Below are 19,522 nucleotides of genomic sequence, written 5' to 3'. Positions count from 1 at the left end.
ACTTTATCCTACTCAAGAATCCTTCATATCTCCTCGGACATCAGAAATGTCTGAGGAGCTTTTAAAAATGCAGATGGACCCAGAGATTTGAAATTGATGAGGAGGGGAGAACTGGGAGAAGACATCAAGATTTTGTTTACAGCTCCACAAGTGACATTTTCCCCAACATTTTTTTTTAATATTAGCATCACCAGAGAAAGTTCCTCCTGCATGCCCATTCCTAAGATATTCCCACTCTCACAACCTCAGACTTTTTTTTATCCACCATAGGTCAGCTTTGCTTATAATAGAACTTCATACATCATATAACCATGCATTGCATACATTTGTTTATAAAGCTTTTTCATTCATGAACACCACACTACATGCCATAGTTCATCCATCATCTGTTAATAGACTTTTGGGTTGTTACCAGTTTAGAGCTATTATGAATAAGGTTGCTAACAAGTATTTTTGCGACATAGGCTTTCATTTATCTAGAATTGCTAAATCATAGGATAAATGTATGTTTAGTTTTATAAGAAAGTTCAAGACCTTACTTCAAAGAGTCTATACCATTTAATACTTTCCACCTAAGTAAGAATACAGTAGTTGCCTATTATTTCTCCTCTCACCATAAATGATTTTAATGTGTAGACAGAGTTGCGAACTACTATATTATATTAAAAATTCCTTCAGGGCAAGATGCATGTCTCACTCATCTCTGCTTTCCCCAATATATTTAGCACAGTCTTTACCAAAGCAGAAACTCATGAATCCTACCAAATTTCATCTTATTTTTTTTTAAAGATTTACTTATTTATTCATGAGAGACACAGAAAGAGAAAGAGGCAGAGACATAGGCAGAGGGAAAAGCAGGCTCCCTGCAGGGAGCCTGATGTGGGACTCGATCCCAGTCCCCGGGATCATGCCCTGAGCCAAAGGCAGATGCTCAACCGCTGAGCCACCTAGGCATCCCTCAAATTTCATTTTAATCCAGTTTTTTATTACTTTTGTCATACATGGCAAACCTATTAAGTATGCCTTTTCTACCTAACCACTATTAGTGTATAATTTTGAGTAAAGCATTTCATAATCTGTATAATCATCGGTCCAATATTTGTTTTCCCTAACAAATTCTGAGCTCTATGAGGGCATAATCTATATCTGTCTTATTTAGGGGCTGCACCCCAGAATCTAACAGAGATTGGCCCATAGCAGGACCTCAATGAACGAACAACATGTGTTGGGGGAAAGAAAAACTCTTTCTGCTAAGTACTTTGCGTGTTTATTTAAATCAAAACAACAAGGCACAAATCTCTACTCTCGGAGGGTCCTAAGTTTATAGGCTCTTAATATTTGGGGACCAAAGATCCTTCTGCAATCTGATTAAAAATATAGTTTTTCATACTTAATATTAAATAATAATTTAGTATTTAATAATAATTTAATATTTATGGATCCCCTTGCTCTCAAAAAAAAAGATGGAATTATATATACACACACACATTCACAATTCTGCATACAGTGTCAAGTTGTTCACATCATGCTCACAAAGCCAATTCATGGTCAGAAATCACTGCAAAGTGTTTTATGTAAAACTACTTTCTTTCACAAGTATTTGTTGAATACCTGATTTGTCCTGGAATTACACTAGGTATTAAGATACTGTGACCAATAAGACACAGTCTCCGCCCTTAAGAATAGGGTGAGAGAAAACAAAAGCAAAAATGAACTATTGGGACTTCAACAGGATAAAAAGCATTTACACAGCAAAAGAAACAACCAATAAGACTAATAGGCAACCTATGGGATGGGAGAGATATTTGCAAATGACATATCAGATAAAGGGCTAGTATCCAAGATCTATAAAAAACTTGTCAAACTCAATACCCAAAAAGTCCAGTCAAGAAATGGGCAGAAGATATGAACAGACATTTTTCCAAAAAAGACAAACAAATGGCCAACAGACACATGAAAAAAATGCTCAACATCACTTGGCATCAGGGAAATACAATTGCAAACCACAATTAGATACCACCTCACACCTGTCAGAATGGATAAAACAATTCAGGAAACAATAGATGTTGGCAAGGATGTGGAGAAAGGGGAACCCTCTTACACTGTTGGTGGGAATGCAAGCTGGTGTAGCCACTCCTGAAAATACAGAGGTTCCCCAAAAAGTTAAATATAGAACTACCTTATGATCCAGCAATTTAACTATTGGATATTTATCCAAAGGATACACACACACAGTGATTCGAAGGGGCACTTGCACCCCAGTGTTTATAGCAGTAATGTCCACAATAGCCAAACTATGGAAAGAGCCCAGATGCCAACAGATGAATAGATAAGATTTCACTCATAAGTGGGATTTAGGAAACGAAACAGATGAACACAGGGGAGGGGAAGAAAAAATAGAAATAAGATAAAAACAGGAGGGATGACTGGGTGGCTCAGAGGTTTAGTGCCTGCTTTCGGCCTGGGGCATGATCCTGGAGTTCCGGGATCGAGTCCCACATTGGGCTCCCTGCATGGAGCCTGCTTCTCTCTCTGCCTATGTCTCTGCATCCCTCTCTCTCTGTGTGTCTCTCATGAATAAATAAATAAAATCTTAAAAAAAAAAGACACAGAGAGAGGCAAACCAGAAGAGACTCAACTATTTGGAACAAACTGAGAGTCACTGGATGGGAGGTGGGTAGCGGGATGGTCTAGATGGGTGATGGGCATTAAGGAGGACACTTGATATAATGAGCACCGGGTGTTATATGCAACTGATGAATCACTAAATTCTACCCCTGAAACTCATAATATGCTATATGTTAACTACATTGAATTTAAATAAAATTTAAAAAAAAGAATAGGGTCAGGGAAAAGAATATGTCACACACACACTGGAATATTACACAGCCATTAAAATGACAGCATGCCATTTGATATAATATGGACCTAGAAAGTATTATGCTAAATGAAATAAGCCAGGAAGAGAAAGATAAACACTCGTTTATCACTCGTGTGATATGATTTCAGTCGTGTGGAATGATTTCACTCGTGTGGAATTTAAGAAACAAAATGAATGAACAAAGTGGGGGGCGGAGACAAATAAAAAAAAACAGATTCTTAACTATACAGAATATTCAGATGGTTACCAGAGGGAAGGAGAGGGATGGGATGGGTGAGTTAGGTGAAGAGCATTAAGAATACATTTATCTTGATGAGCACTGAGTAATATACAGAACTGCTGAATCACTATATTATACACCTGAACTAATATAACACTGTACGATAACTACACTGGAATTAAAATTAAAAAATGAATACATAAACAAAAAGAATCAGAACTATAAATACAGAAAACTAACTGATGGATGCCAGAGAGGAGAAGGGTGCAGGGTTGGGCAAAATGGGTGAGAGGGAGAGGAATAAGCAAGCCACAGGAATAAAAAGCAGAACATAAGGAATACAGTCCAGAATATTATAATACCAACATAATGGGTCAGATGATAGATATACTTGTGGTGAACATACCACAACACATAATCTTGTCAAATCACTAAACTGTACGCTTGAAATTAATGTAACATTGTGTGTCAACTATACTCAAATTTTTAAAAAAGGGCCAAGGAGGTCATACACAAGCAACAAGCCATATCATCTAATAAAAATTCAGATATTCTCAAAATCCATAACTCTTTTCAAATATGGCTTTCTTTGGTGAAGTCTACAACATATGACAACCTGAAATGCAAACAACCCTTCAAGGTAATATTTTAGGTACACAGATTCGTCTTTGATTTATGTTTCTACAAGTGAAAGAAAACAAAAGAAAAAGAAGTCAAAACAAAATTTATCTATGTTGCATTCTTAAGGAATAATTGCTTTTGATTGCTTCTAGAATTAAGTAACCACCAGGTAAAATGACTTGCCTAGGATTAAGTACTGACTTCCCTTAATGGTGTTCTTTAAATGGCAGTGTGTTGAAATGAACATAGTAGTTCATTTACATGAAACCATCAGAATTTTCAACAGGTAGCTGAGATGATGAGGGAGAAGTGCAGGAATGTCTACTGGTCAACAGTAAAGCTGTGTACCTACATCATACTAGAAACACTTCCTTGTGAAGTGTGGGAAAATGCTATTTCATGTTTTTTTCTGAAAAAGCAGCATTACATCACAATAACTATACTGCAATCTATGACAAGTCTGAGGGAAGGGTAAATATTACAACTACTAAAATAAAAAGCTTTAAATTAACAACAAAAAATCCAACACTGACAGGGAATGAAGTTCAAAAATGAGTAGAGAAATGAATTATGCTACAATACTGGATTTTCTGATGTCAGCTAATTTCTTTAAATACCAAAATCTTTATAAAATAGTTTTGTTGGCAATCTTTCCAAATCTATTTCACACTGTCTCCTTAAACTAAAGTTTAATACAACGTTTTTGACAACTCATTAAATAGAACCATTTCTTTGATGTGCCATATAATATAAAATAATGTAATTAAATATAACTTCTCTGAGAAGTTACTTGACTACATAGATTTCCTATCCTTTGTCAAAACAACTCCAACTGTTCCATTTGGAGACCCAGAGCTTTTTACGGTTTCATTTCCTCGTCACCTCATTATCACATCACTTCTTGCTAAGGTCCATAGAGCTAACAGCACTTCCTCCAGCTTCATCCTTCCAATTCATGGCTAACTGGGAAAATAACAAAATTAAGTTAAATTTTCAAATAAAAAATTTAAATGACAACCTAAATACTTGTGTTTTATGAAGTATGTTTATGAAAAACTAATTGGATATGGCTATTACTTTGTCAGTAAAGAGCTGGTTGAGATTGGCAAGTGTCCCAGCCAGCTCATAGATTGAAGCAGTCGTTTGTGTATCAAGTATCCACCTGTGTCTGCATGGCCATTTGCTTAGGATACACCAAGGAAGGAGATAAGGATGAAAATTTTGAAGTAAAAATTGTGGTTTTTATTCAAAATAGGCCACAAATGCGGGTCTGAGTAATATTAAGGTCTGTTACACAGACACGTAACACTCATTTATTCTGGCTGTTTAGAGGTCTTATTTTAACTTTGTGTTTTCAATTTTCTGAGTCTTTTTCAGATAATTGACCTTTACATGAGTAAAACATCAATACAACCACAAAAATTGTTTATGGCATTTTTATTGTACAGCTAAAAATGCCTTTCTATTAAAACTTGTTTCATTGTATCCTTAATGGATAGGTAAGCATTGTACTTAGAATACGTATTTGCTGACAATTCATTTACATTTGATTGCAGACCTGTTTTAAAAAAAAAAAAGCACATCACTCCTAAGGAACCCATCCCCATGTGGTGTATCATAAGCAAAAGGACAATGGTTTAAATTCACAGTGTGACTCATGACATTCATACTAATATCATATGTTCATACTTGAGTGAAAGGAGCAGCAACCTTGACAGATTATGCTATGATGTTTTAAAAAATCTCCAAACATACAATTTAACTTCCATAGAGACATCTGAATATGAAATTCTGTAGCATTCCTTCATGATCAAATTAAAAATAGAATCTCTGTGGGAATCATTAATATTCCATTAAAATACCCATAATGATTACTATCTTGCTACTCAAACTTCTTTCCTTCCTTTTTTCTTCCTTTTTTTTTTTTTTTTTTGGTTAAAAAATCTGTTCGTACTCTTTAAGTAGCATCTGTTCTGCCAAAATGTTCTACCAGACTTCTTTTTGGTAGATTTTTTAAAAAGATTTTATTTATTAATTTATAAGAGACACAGAGAGAGAGGAAGAGACACAGGCAGAGGGAGAAGCAGGCTCCCTGTGGGGATCCCGATGCAGGACTTGACCCCAGGACCCCAGGATCACGAACGGAGCCAAAGGCAGATGCTCAACCACTGAGACACCCAGGTGTCCCTTGGTAATTTTTTTTTTTTTGGTAAATTTTTTTTTAAAGCATGAACGTGATTTGTGGATTTTCAGCTACTTCAAAGTATTATCCTCATTACAGTCACCATGTTTCATTCAAGGTCTGAACCATATGAAAAATGAAGCATCATTATTCAGTCCGTGACAGCACAGGACTGAAAGCGAAGCATGTTTCTAGATCTCCATGGGGAAAGCAGAAGGAGAAACACACCACGAACCTTTCATCACAACTCAGCTTGATTCATTTTACTGAAAAAAGCAGTATTCTTTATTTTAAACAAGAATCTTTAGAGCTTTTCTCTGAAAAAGCTTGCTAACAGAGCTTTTCTCTTTAAAAGCTATCCTGCTTATACCAGGATAAGTATCCAAGCCCTTTTCCTCCATAGATACTGTTGCTACCAGGTTTCCATGACCTTCTCTCTAAGAGAACTCACCTACTCTAGGCAACAGTTGATGCTCTTTTTTTAGCTACACTTAAATACCACCCATAAGTTCCTATTTTCAACTACATACTCCGAATATAACTCAGATCAAGTATTTTTGAGAATCCACTTCAAGCTTTTCATTTATAAAAAGTTCAGACTTTTTTCTGACTGCAGCCTGTTTCTTCCTCTCATGTAATTCTTTAGGACTAAGCCTTTGAGAATGCTGCTACAACAAAAGTGATTTTCCTGGATTTAACTCTGAACTTTCACTATTAGGTACACACTTGTTTGTCTAAACCAACAAATGCAACATGAAGGATAAAACTTGATATGATTTGAGTTTACAAAGAGGAAAAATGATGTTCAGAATGCTTCCAATACTTAGATTGAAAGGTACCTTAAAGATTATCTGTAAGATTTTTCCAATGTATCTGCCATGGAATATTTAGATCAAAAAATATGAGCACAACAGAAGACCAGAGCAAGAAGTTCAGGTCCAGGTGGCAAGTGGTGGTGACAGAACAGGAGTAGGCCTTAGACATGATGGGCTAAAGGAGACCAAACAGATTATGGGCACAGCCCAAATATCTTATTTTACAAAGAAGAAACTAAGGCACAAAGAGTTGAAATAACACTGAGGGTCCATCATCAGTCATTGGCAGCTAAGACAGGCTCTGAGCCAGTGACCTCCACAACCCAGTCACAAAAACTATAGTAGTAGAAAAAACAAGGAAGCTAACATTTATGAACATTTGAATGCATTTTAGATCACATAATGCTAGCCACTGAACACACGTCATCTTACTTAATCCTCAAAATGACTCCTGGAGGAAAGTAGTATTATCCATGTTATACGTGAGGAAACTGAAAAAAGTTAATCAGGTAAAATATTGGGCTTGCTTTCCAGATCTGATACTATTCACTTCAAATAGCCACAAAGCCTACCATGACATTCAGCCTAATAGGTCAAACATTAACTCAGAAAAAAAAATTATGGTTGTTCTACCTTTTATTGCTCTTCCATTCCATGCAGATTAGAATGCAGGTGACACAAGAGGTGGCAGATAGGCAATTCAGGGTAACAATTTAGCAAGAGAAACTCTAATGATAAACTCGAAATAATAAAATAGTCAATATATTTTTCTCAATACTGTCAATTACCCCTCTCCACATCATTATTCCTTCTCTCATGGACAGATCATTTCTTTATCATCTTTTCCATTTCTATTTCCACATCTTCTCAAAAAATCTCTACATTCTCTGGAGTAATCATAAAGGTAGATTTACATGACTTTCCAGCTTTCAACTCTTCAAAATAATTCCCATTGCCTTTTTCTTAATATGCCATTGTTTTTAATGCTGCTACACAGTTATACCTATCCTGTTGATATTTGGTAATTTATTTTTATTTTTTTATTTTTAAAATATTTTATTTATTCATGAGAGACACAGAGGGGCCGAGACATAGGGAGAGGGAACAGCAGACTCCCTACAGCGGGCCTGATGAGGGACTCGATCCCAGGACCCTGGGATCACGACCTGAGCCAAACACAGATGTTCATCCACTGAGCCACCCACTCAACCACTGAGCCACCCAGGCACCCTGATATTTGTTATTTTTTTTAAGATTTTATTTATTTATTCATGAGTGACAAACAGAGAGAGAGAAAGAGACATGAAACTCGATCCTAGACCCCAGGATCATGCCCGAGCCAAAGGCAGATGCTCAACCGCTGGGCCACGCAGGTGTCCCGATCTTTAGTATTTTAAAAGGAAGACCCAAGAGTGGTAAAATTTCATTAAGCTGATTTTTATATGATTCCTAAATCTCTGGCTGAGTGGAGAGAATAGGCTCATTTGCCTTATTTTTTTTTTTAAGTGAGCCTTTTCTTCATGAAGGTTTTATTGAGATAATTTCAGATCTGCATATAGTTGTAAGAAATAATAGATTTCTTATACCTTTTACCCAGTTCTCTCCAATGGTAACATTTGCAAAACCACAGTATAATATCACAACCAGAGTACTGACATTAACAAAATCCGATCTTAGTCAGATTTTTGTCTTCAGTGATAATATTTGAAGAGAAGATGAAAGCAAAAGTGATGTGTGCAGGGGGAGTGCGGGATGTTGCTTAAGGTCAGTTTTGGGCTAAAAGAAAAGAAGGGCAATTTTAGGTGTTAAATTTTCAACCCTCTCCCTGGCTGAAAGGGTTAAATTAGATAGAAGCCTGGGAGTGAAGTGGCCTGGATTTGCTCTTTTTTTAAGAAGAATTCTAACAGCTCTTCCTTCATGTCACACTCTGTGAAGCAGGTCCTTTTCAGGGATTGAGATCACAGAAAAATCACTGATCTCTAAGTCTAACTGCTGACTGATTTTTGTTTGTTTACCCTTAAATACAACTGTAACTGATTGAAAAGTCTAATGGTTATCAACCTTCACAGGATATTTCCTAATCATATTTCTTCCTTGTCCAATAAGACAGATTAATCTTTATTTAAAATGTATTTTTCACCCCAAAGAGTCAAAGCAATCTCTAAAAAGTAAAGCAAAGTGGGAGGCATCACAATTCTGGACTTCAAGTTTTATTACAAAGGTGTAGTGATCAAGACACTATGGTACTGGCATAAAAAATAAGCAAATAGATCAATGGAACAGAATAGAAAACCCAGAAATGAACCCACAACTATATGGCCAACTAACATTGACAAAGCAGGAAAGAAGACCCAATGGGGAAAAAAGGACAGTTTCTTCAACAAATGGTGTTAGGAAAACTGGACAGCAACATACAGAAGAATGAAACTGGACCACCTTACACAAAAAGAAATTCACAATGGATGAAAGACCTAAATGTGAGAAAGGAAACCATCAAAATCCAAAAGAACACAGGCAATAACCTCTGTGACACTGGCTATAGCAGCTTCTTACTAGATATGTCTCCTGAGGTAAGGGAAACAAAAGCAAAAATAAACTACTGGGATAGGACTTCATCAAGATACAAAGCTTCTGCACAGTGAAGGAACAAAAAAAAAAAACTCAAAGGCAGTCTACGGAATGGGAGAAGATATTTACAAATGACATATATGATAAAGGGTTGGTATCCAAAATATATAAAGAACTTATCAAACTCAATATCCAAAAAAACAAATAATCCAGTTAAAAAATGGACAGAAGACATGAACAGACACTTTTCCAGAGCCAACTTATAAATGGCTAACAGACACATCACTCAGCATCAGGGAAATACAAATCAAAACTACAATGAGATACCTCCTCACACCTGTCAGAATGGCTAAAATTAACAAAACAGGAAACAGATGTTGGCAAGGATGCAGAGAAAGGGGAATCCTCTTGCACTGTTGGTGGGAATGCAAACTAGTGCAGCCACTCTGGAAAACAGTGTGGAGGTTCCTCAAAAAGTTCAAAACAGAATACCTTACAGTCCACCAATTGCACTACCAGGTATTTACACAAGGGATACAAAAATACTGTTTTGAAGGGATACATGCACCCCGATGTTCACTGCTGCATTATCGACAACAGCCAAATTATGGAAAGAGCCGAAATGTGCATCGACTGATGAATGGATATAGATGTGGTCAAATATTACATATATATACTTACACATGCAACAGAATATTACTTAGCCATCAAAAAATGAAATCTTATCATTTGCAACCATGTGCATAGATCTAGAGCATCTTACGCTAAGCTAAATAAGTCAGTCAAAGAAAGACAAATACTATATGATTTCACTCATATGTGGAATTTAAGAAACAAAACAGATGAACATGTGGTAAGGGGAAGAGAGGCAAACCAGAAAACAGACTCTTAACTTTTAGAGAACAAAGCATTACTGGAGGGGAGGTAGGCAGGTGAATGGATTAAATGGCTGATGGGTATTAAGGAGCGCACTTGTGGGGGATCCCTGGGTGGCTCAGTGGTTTAGCGCCTGCCTTCGGCCCAGGGTTGATCCTTGAGTCCCAGGATCCAGTCCCACAACAGGCTCCTTGCCTGCTTGTGTCTCTGTCTCTGTCTCTCTGTCTCTCAAATAAATAAATAAAATTTAAAAAAAAAAGGAGGTACTTGTGATAAGTTTGGGTGTTGCATGTAAGTGATGAATCACTGGACTCTACACCTGCAACTAATATTAAGTTGTATGTTAACTGGACCTTAAAAACTTGAAAAAAAATTAACACTATTTTTTTTTTGCTGACCTTTTAAGTATATCTGTTTAAATGATACCCTTCTGGCTAATTTCTCCATCATTTTCACAAATTATTTTTCCCTAATAATATCAAATAGGAAAACTGCATTTACAATAAAACATAATGCTTTCTTTCTTTTTTTTTTAAAGATTTTATTTATTATTTGTTTGAGACAGAGAGGGAGAGAGGCAGAGACACAGGCAGAGGAACGAGCAGGCTCCATGCAGGGAGCCTGACGCAGGACTCGATCCCAGGTCTCCAGGATCACGCCCTGGGCTGAAGGCAGCGCTAAACCGCTGAGTCACCAGGGCTGTCCGAACATAATGCTTTCAGTCAACTACCTATGTTAAGGATTATATACAGCAGCTTATATATTCTTAGAAATTTCTTATAAAAGAAGCTCACCGAAATTCTGTCTTTAGTGAAAGCTAAAGGAAAACAAGCACATCTGAATAAGAACTTTCATTAAGATTCTGAGCAATACAGCATGTAACCATTTAATTCACTATGTTATTTACCATTCCATTTAATGGAATGATGCATATAAATCCCACTAAGCCAGGCATACTGATTAACATTCTGTCAATTTAATTTAATTGCCACTTCCCCTTACCCTGCAATCTTCACACACACACACACACACACACACACACACACACTCTCTCTCTCTCTCTCTCTCTCTCTTTCTCTCTCAACCACTTTTCACCAGTAACTACATCCCTGAGAGTGAAAACTTTTGGTTTTCCCTCACTGGAGTGCAAGTTAATATAATGTTAATAAATTCTCAACATGCAAGTAATTTCTACCCCCCAAAATTAAATTTCAGATATTCTAAAGTCAAACATCTAATCATAACCAGAAGCCTGAAAGGATGGCATGTTATTGACTTGCCCAAGCAAGATTTATTTACCTTGCTTTTTTTTATTTCCAGTGACACTGCCTTGTAACCAGAGCTATTATTAAAGCTATTTGTGTACATAAGCAGATTTAAAAGGAGTTATGTTTCAAAACCTCTGCAAAATGTATTCAGTTTTTTTTTTAGTTGTATTAGAATCATTTTGAAAGTTGTGGGTGGTTTGTTGTTTCTACTCTCTCATCATTAAGATGGTATAAAAGTTCTTAAGACATTTTTTTAGATAATTTTTTTCTAATTTCCTTTGGCACCTATTGAATTCAACTGCTGCTCAAGAAAAAAGAAACTTAAAGACCTAACTATGACAAGGATAAAAATATTAAGAATGTTACTTGAGTATCACATGGTAGGTGGCAATAAGAAAGTTGAGTTAGAAAACAACCAGGGTTTCATGTTTCATTGCCAAAATCTTGAATCTTGAATCTGAATCTCCCCAAAATAAAATTATGCAGACAATAACTTACCTTCCATCCTATATGTTTACATGACACTTTTCTTCGGCTCTTTTTGCCTTATTTCCCATTGCTTCTTTCATGCTTTCATGTAAATATATTTTGAAATGGCTACTTTCCCTCTAAATATAATATAACTGGTGGCCATCTCCCAAAGTTCCTGTGTTTCCCCCTATATGTAATGAGAAATGAAGGATTATCAACTGCCAGGGTTAGAAATGGAAAGCAGAATGAAGATAAAAATGTAGCTCTTCTGTTAAAACCAAGAATAGAGATTTATAGGAAACTCAGAAGATATAAAACTTACAGAACAGTTTAAGACCAAACTTAAACTGGTCCTGGAATCCTGATGAACCTTTGAGGAAGCAAATTAGTTCCTGTCCCCTTTGATGATCCCAAATAATCCTGGGATATTAATGGAGATATAAATTATTTGAAGTGGTGAAAAATACTGGGGAAAAAAGAAAGGTTGCTAGATGTCCAACTGCTCTCTTATATTTTCTCCAAATAGTCCTAGGTAAGAAAGCTCAGGACCTCCAATCTTGCAACTTCAAAGATCCAAACCAAATATCACATATAAAAGTGTGGCAAGAGGGATAAGATCTAGGAGAAATCGCTTATTGTTAACAAAGTAAAAAGGCAAGGAAAACATATGGCTAACCAAGGTTCATTTTCAGGGGCCTCCACGATGATAAGACAGACTTTACGGAACAAATGTATCCTGCAGAAAATTTTGATGGCCATTCTTTGGAATCAACAAGTCTCTGGAAAGAAAGGAAGCTATAAATGATAAGGGTTAAAAATCTTACCACAGAAAGAGGAAATATTCAAGGTCAAGGTCACAGATGGTCCATTTAAAAGAGCAAGAAAATGTGTATGCTTAGGCTAAAAAAGGATGGGTAACAGAGGTCTTGTGAATTAATGCTAATCCCACGTGGCCTAGTACTTGTAAAACACCTAAGATCCAAACACTAAAGGGATGCAGGCCCTTTCCAGTCCACTTCAAGCTAAGTTAAGAATAAAATAATATTAAAAATAAAAAGCTATGACAGCTAACACATACAGCATTTATTACATGCTAGAATTCTAAAGGCTTTATGTGTTAATTCATTCAATTATTAAAACTGATGAGGTGGGTACTAATAAAATCACCCATTTCGCAGATGAAGAAATCAAGAGACAGAGTTTCAGTGAATTTGCTTACAATCCCTAAACTAATAAGAGAGGGGAGCTGGGATTAGAACCCAGTCAGTATAGCTCCCAAGTCCATAGTCATAATCATCACACTACAGTGTCTCTCAAAAAGTTCAGTCTCCAACCCAGAGCTGGCCCACATTTACATTCTCATCCTTCTCTATTCGTGTAAGAGTTTTATTACTTATTATAAAATCTTAGGAATGTCTTATTAAGTCTATCAGAACCCAAAGCAGAGCCTCCCTTCCCCCTCCTCTTCCACATCGTCCCTCCAGGATGTTTAAGCACAAACCACATCCAAGTAGTGCGATGGGCAGTTCCTATGCAAGCCATAAAACACGCCAGATTGTTTGGCATATTTCGTTAAATGAATTGCTATCCTGGTTTGGTGAAATAATAAAGGTACTTATGACAGAGATCATTAATGTTTATGGGTGAGAAAGGTGGTGGGAAATGAAATACAATAATAATCTAACTAAAAAACAAAATAAGTCTACTATTACAATGGTACCTATGTTTCAAAGGCCTCTCTCAAACATCACATCCTCCCAGCCAGATGACAGCTTTAAAGAACCTAAATAATATTCTATAACTGGTTGTCTTTTTGGTATTCAGCTAATTCTACTTTACAATATAGGCATCTAGAATGTATACTCAAAGCAACTTGTGGGAGAAACATTCTTATTTGCACAAAGCACTCATTTATCTCTTAGGTCATCAGGTCAAAAGGGACACTGCAGTGGAACTGAAAATTATTTAAAAAAGCACAAAGTAGCATCTATCCCTTTCACAAAGTCTAAGGCAAAATTAAAGCAAAATATTAAATAACTGAAGTCTCCAAAGTGAAGGCTTAAAATAAATTTCTCATCTTTCATACTTTTAAATACATTAAAGTTTATCTTTTTTGATAACCATTTCTGTTGAGAACAGTAGAATCAGTTTATATTTTAATTTTAATATGGAATAACTGTTCATTTTAAGGGAAAAAGAACCACCCATCTTTCTTAGTGATTTGTAAGGAAAGGTGCCCAATTAGTTCCAGCATGTTCTCCAAGTCCACAATACCCAATGAAAGCACAGGGCCTTCACTAAGTATTTCCTATGACCCAACCACACTGACAATAGACATTAAGTGAAATATTACTGCCAGTCCAAAGAAATCTGAATAGACACAGATCCAAATGTTACTTTTGATCCAAAGAAACCTAAAAGTAATAGGATCTATATGTAGCAATGAAAGCCTCAGTTTAATCCATGTAACTCTAGGCATCTCACCTCATAAACTGATTGTACATGCCTGCAATTTTCAAGTTGGAGAGAAGGTAGAAGAAGACTGAGAGGGGTTAGGTTACTCAGAATCTGTAATGTAATATCAAATGTTTTGTGTTTATCTGTGTGATGTGTCATTTTCCACAATAGTTCAAATCAACATTCCACCTAGTAATTTACCCCCGAAGAGAATCAAGAAACAGCCATTGAGAAAGAGAGTGAGGGAGAGAGTTTGAGAGAGAGAAGAGGAAAAAGAAGAAAGACAAAAAGAAGAGTATAAGAGAAAGGAAAAAACAGAAACAGAACCAGAGGAGTAAGGGAGGGAAAAGAGGAGGAGGGAAGAGCCAGAGGGCAGGAAAGGAAAAAAGAACAGCCACATGGGAAAGAGAAATGAAACAAAAATGGTTTGAAGAAAACTTTTTCTAGATGGAATCTGCAGTAAAATCCAGATTCTTACTGAAATGGAACACTCCCCCATCTCAGGTGGGTGAGTGGCTGGAATCTTTGCTATGAAAGGGAATCGGTATTTTACTTGACAGTTTCCATGCAAAAAACCACTGTCATTTTTCAGTGTCATTTCACTGTCATCTTCCTACAGTAAATAAAAGAGTTTAATAAATATTTTCCTCCCTGAGGTTTATAAACATGATCTCAATGGACAACTGTAACAATCATCCAGAAAATTCTTGGCAGAGTCAATCAAAGAACATATGTTTACCCAAGGTGAATGGCAGCCACTGGACTGTATGTTAACTACATTTGGTTTCAGACAGCTCATCAAACATGCTCTAAACCTGCCCAATAATTCATCCACAGTCATGCAGGTTACCACAAGCCTACCAATAGAATCTAAAAGCTTCACTATGAAATTTTTTCCTGCCAATTTCCATTTCTGACATAACTTGGTAAAAGCCTCACCAATCCTTATCTTAGAAAGACTGCATTATTTTCCAGGTTAATACCACTAAGCTGAAAAAAGGCTTATTAACATGTGTCTATAGTACATCTTCAATGGATATAAAGAATATATTTATTATGTCACAATCCAATACCGTTTCTCACTCAGAACCATAGCTTCAGCAATGGCAGCATTTGTCCTTTAAAGAAACAACTTAAAAAATACCTTCTTTATATAGTAACCTGAAGCTACTTTTCATCCTGCTTTTTTCATAGTGTAATTTTTTTAATAAGCTGTGATTAAAGTCAATAAAGAGAATCACATAATACCATATTCTTGTGCCTTTTTTCACTTTCCATATATATATATATGTCTTTCAAAATACAGAACTCTCTATATTTTATATGATTTAAAAAATTTCATAAAACATAATGAAGGACTTATTTTCAACTGGTACTTTTTCCAGATCATACGTGTCACCCTTAGAAAATTCAAAGGAATTGACAAAGAAATCTACACATGTACAAAGATTTTAAAAAGGCTAGAATCAAACAGAAATCTGTAAAGCTCACATTGTCAACATACACATCTTATACTGAACTTCTAAAATACAACCATTATCAATCACTATTTTGTATTCACTTTAAGAAATGAATATCATCTCATTATACTGCTGTAGAATGTTATGAATTGTAAAGCTGATTTTGTTGCCTCCTTGAAAATAATGATAGGGAACAACATGCTGATTGTTACCATTAATGAAGCTGACTACAAATAATTCAGACGTTCTACCATTACTCAGATTTCCAGAGACAACCTAAGTGGCTCTGTAACTAGGAACTGAATACAGCTTCCATTATAGTATGTAAATGCTTTTTTGTTTCCATAGTAAATATACCTTTGTGATCTTTCTCAAGTTATGGCAGTATGTTTACAAATAAAATAAAAACTACCCATTATTTGAATCACTAATTATTAATTACAGTGTGAACTTTTAGCATTATTCATTGAAGGGTACTTGCAGACTGACACATTAAGAGGTCCAATAGAAATATCATCAACAAAACCAAAAACCAAAACCAAAATGCTTAAGTGATCCTTGGTCTGTTTATTTTAGATTAAAAAATAAGCAGAAAAGATAAATATAAGCATATCTTTAAAAACAAATATTTCATTGCTCACTTTTAGTAGATCCTTGGAGAAATCACCACCCTCATTTACCCCTTGGAGGTTTGCAATGAACTCTTGGCAGGTCATCTTCTTTCCAATATTCTGGAATAGAGGCAAATGATACATTCTAATGACACGCATACATGGAATCCTTAAAACCATATAATTAAGCAAAGCAAGACTGGATTTTTCAAAACATGAATGAATACACATGACCTGTATATGTGCATATATATCCACACATACATATAGTATAAACTTATATGCATGAGAAACAGATAACATTATGCTTTCAAAGTCATTAAATATAAATAACAAATTATCCAAACCTTTATTTTAACCTAAGAAAACAGCTGAAAAATCCATGCTATGTTCATATACAAATAAGGTCATTTTAATGAAAAATATGTATAAAATGACATTTCTGAGCTAAACTCTGATAGCCATTTATGAAATAAGCAAAAAAATGGCTATCAGAGTTCCTACACAAGAACTGTGAAGGATCTGAGATTTTAGTCCACTTTCAAGCTAACACAGTCTACCACAATCTCACATGTTGGCAGATGAAGTAAGATTCCTGAGTCAGAGGCACAGGAATTTATTACAGCAATAAAAGTAGCCAAAATACCAGCATTTTCTTGTTCCAGTTTCCTGGGTCCCAATTCTCACAGAATCTGAATATGGCCAGCAGATATGCATACACAGTGGGTTGTGACAAGGAAAGGAGCCCTATAATTTGGGAATCTGAATTATCTTTAATGGACAGTAACCATGTCTATCAATTGCTTTTGCTCTAAAGGAAGAAACCAACTCCTATCATCCAAGGCTATAAGCAAACCTATCTATTGTTCTAAAGTCACTATATTTTCCAAAGTTGCTCACTAGAGAAACAATTTTGAAAAAATAGACCAGAACAAAGGCAACCAAAGCTTCTGTTCACAAAATGTACCGAAATGCAGGAGACCCATTGAAAATGGTCTCCAAACACATTTCCAAGTTGATTTTAGAACAAGTTTAACCAAAAAAAGACTACATAAATAAACAAAATGAAAAACACTAGGAAATCTAAACTACAAAGAAAGAGAACATACAAATATGTTAGACTGAGAAAACTAATAAAACTCCTATGCCAGCTTCAGTCAACTAGTAAGAGCTTCCAGTCATGAAGGATTCAGAGGTTCAATATGAACATCAACAGAAGTCTGTCATGACTGCAGGAGAGGGATGTAGAACACACATGCACCAGCATGGGATCACTGGCAAAATGTGGTCCAAGCGAAATGAAGTGTACCAACATATGAATATCCTTGTACACAATATGCATACAAATAAAAGTATGTTCTGTGAGGCTTTTTCAGAAAAGACTAAGAGTGGGGTGGAACATTAATTTTCAAGTTGAGGAAAAATATTAAGGCTTTAAAAAGGATGCAAAGCCATGGGTAGTTTTAAGAGAGTATGTATACAAAACCTTAACTTCAAAAATACAGATCTGCCTGGGAACATATACATCTACATGCCTTAAAAGTAAGCACTTCCCACTCCTCCTCTCAAAACTGCTCTTCTGCTTTATAACATGAAACAAATCATCCAACCAATCTCATCTAATTAATTGTAGTCAAAGTGCTAAATAATTTTGTTAAAAACCTTGCCTCTTCCATCAGCGAAGAGGGCATGAAAGATTGGATGAATGCTTTAATAATGAAAACTGGCTTTGCCAATTATTTGGTAGATACTTCCCATAATTTAAGTAAGTTAAACCTGCAGCCCTAGGTTCTGATGAAAATTTATTTAAAGCACAGAAACTTTAATAAAACATAGTATTTCAACATTATATTGAAAAACAAAATTATTTCAACCTTCCAAATCCTTATCAAGTGTATCAGATCAAAAAAGGTACCTCAAGGTAAAAAGTAACAATGACTATTAAGTCATTTTGATATGACTTGACAAGGTCTTTCTGGTTAAGTTATGAAGACCTGAGAAAATGACTAAATAAGGACTACATAATAAATTCTTTCCCAAGCCAGTCAGTTTCCAATTCTCAAAATCAAAAGTGGACATGATTTAACCAACATTTAAAAATCAAAATTGTCTTTAACATGTGATCTGGTGAATTCAAATATTTGTAACATTATCCTTTGTAACAATTTTGTATTGTTCATAACAAAAATTTCTTGAATGATTTATATTTAAACCATTGTAGTATTATACTCGTGAGATATCAAAACTCTCATTTCAGTTTATACAGTTTTTGTTACAAATAAGTAACAAATAATAATCAATAAAGGACTCCCAAGTATAAAAACATATTACATGAGAAAAAAACTATAGAAAAGTAGACAATTACGACTATTAGGAGAAAAAAAGTGAAATAAAATAGTTGATTTTTTTATATGATGGAGTGTCCACTCACTATAATTTTTTACAAATACTAGTTTTATTGAAATATAATCTACATAACAGGGATCCCTGGGTGGCGCAGCGGTTTGGCGCCTGCCTTTGGCCCAGAGCGCGATCCTGGAGACCCTGGATCGAATCCCACATCGGGCTCCCCGTGCATGGAGCCTGCTTCTCCCTCTGCCTATGTCTCTGCCTCTCTCTCTTTCTCTCTCTGTGACTATCATAAATAAATAAAAAAAAATTAAAAAAAATCTACATAACATTTATTCTTTTGAGTTATACAATTCAGTAACTTATTTATTTATTTGCTTGAGAGAGCAAGAGGGAAAGTGGCAGGGTTGGGGCAAATGGGGAGGGAGAGGGACAAGCAGACTCTGCACTGAGCATGCAACCCATCTCGGGGCTCAATCTCACAACCCTGAAATCATGACCTGAGCTGAAATCAAGAGTCCACTACTCAACTGACTAAGCCACCTAGGTGCCCCTAGAATTCTTAATTCAGTAATTCTTAATATATTAATAGAGTTGTGCAGCCATCATTACTATCTATATTCAGAACATTTTCATCACCCTAAAAGACACCCCATATCCATTAGCAGTCAGTCTCATATTTCTCCTCCCATCCCCAGTACCGATCTCCTATCAACCACTAATCTTTTTATTCCCATGGATTT

General features: G+C 35.7%; 1 protein-coding gene across 10 annotated transcripts in view; it reads right to left on the bottom strand.

Moving 5' to 3' along the window:
- PSD3 (pleckstrin and Sec7 domain containing 3) overlaps positions 1–19,522 on the bottom strand; it is a 577,886-nt gene that overhangs the window by 283,482 nt on the left and 274,882 nt on the right. For 9 of the 10 annotated variants that reach the window (XM_055334847.1, XM_055334841.1, XM_055334842.1 and 6 more), the window contains one exon: positions 16,461–16,550. In XM_055334847.1, the coding sequence (XP_055190822.1) occupies positions 16,461–16,550 (90 nt within the window). Of the gene's footprint in view, positions 1–11,996; positions 12,090–16,460; positions 16,551–19,522 lie in introns of those variants that run through there. The other variant, XM_055334846.1, reaches the window with a different exon arrangement.

The sequence above is a fragment of the Nyctereutes procyonoides genome, unplaced genomic scaffold, assembly GCF_905146905.1.
Source record: "Nyctereutes procyonoides isolate TBG_1078 unplaced genomic scaffold, NYPRO_anot_genome, whole genome shotgun sequence".
Taxonomy (NCBI): domain Eukaryota; kingdom Metazoa; phylum Chordata; class Mammalia; order Carnivora; family Canidae; genus Nyctereutes; species Nyctereutes procyonoides.
This window is presented reverse-complemented; position numbering and strand designations above follow the sequence as displayed.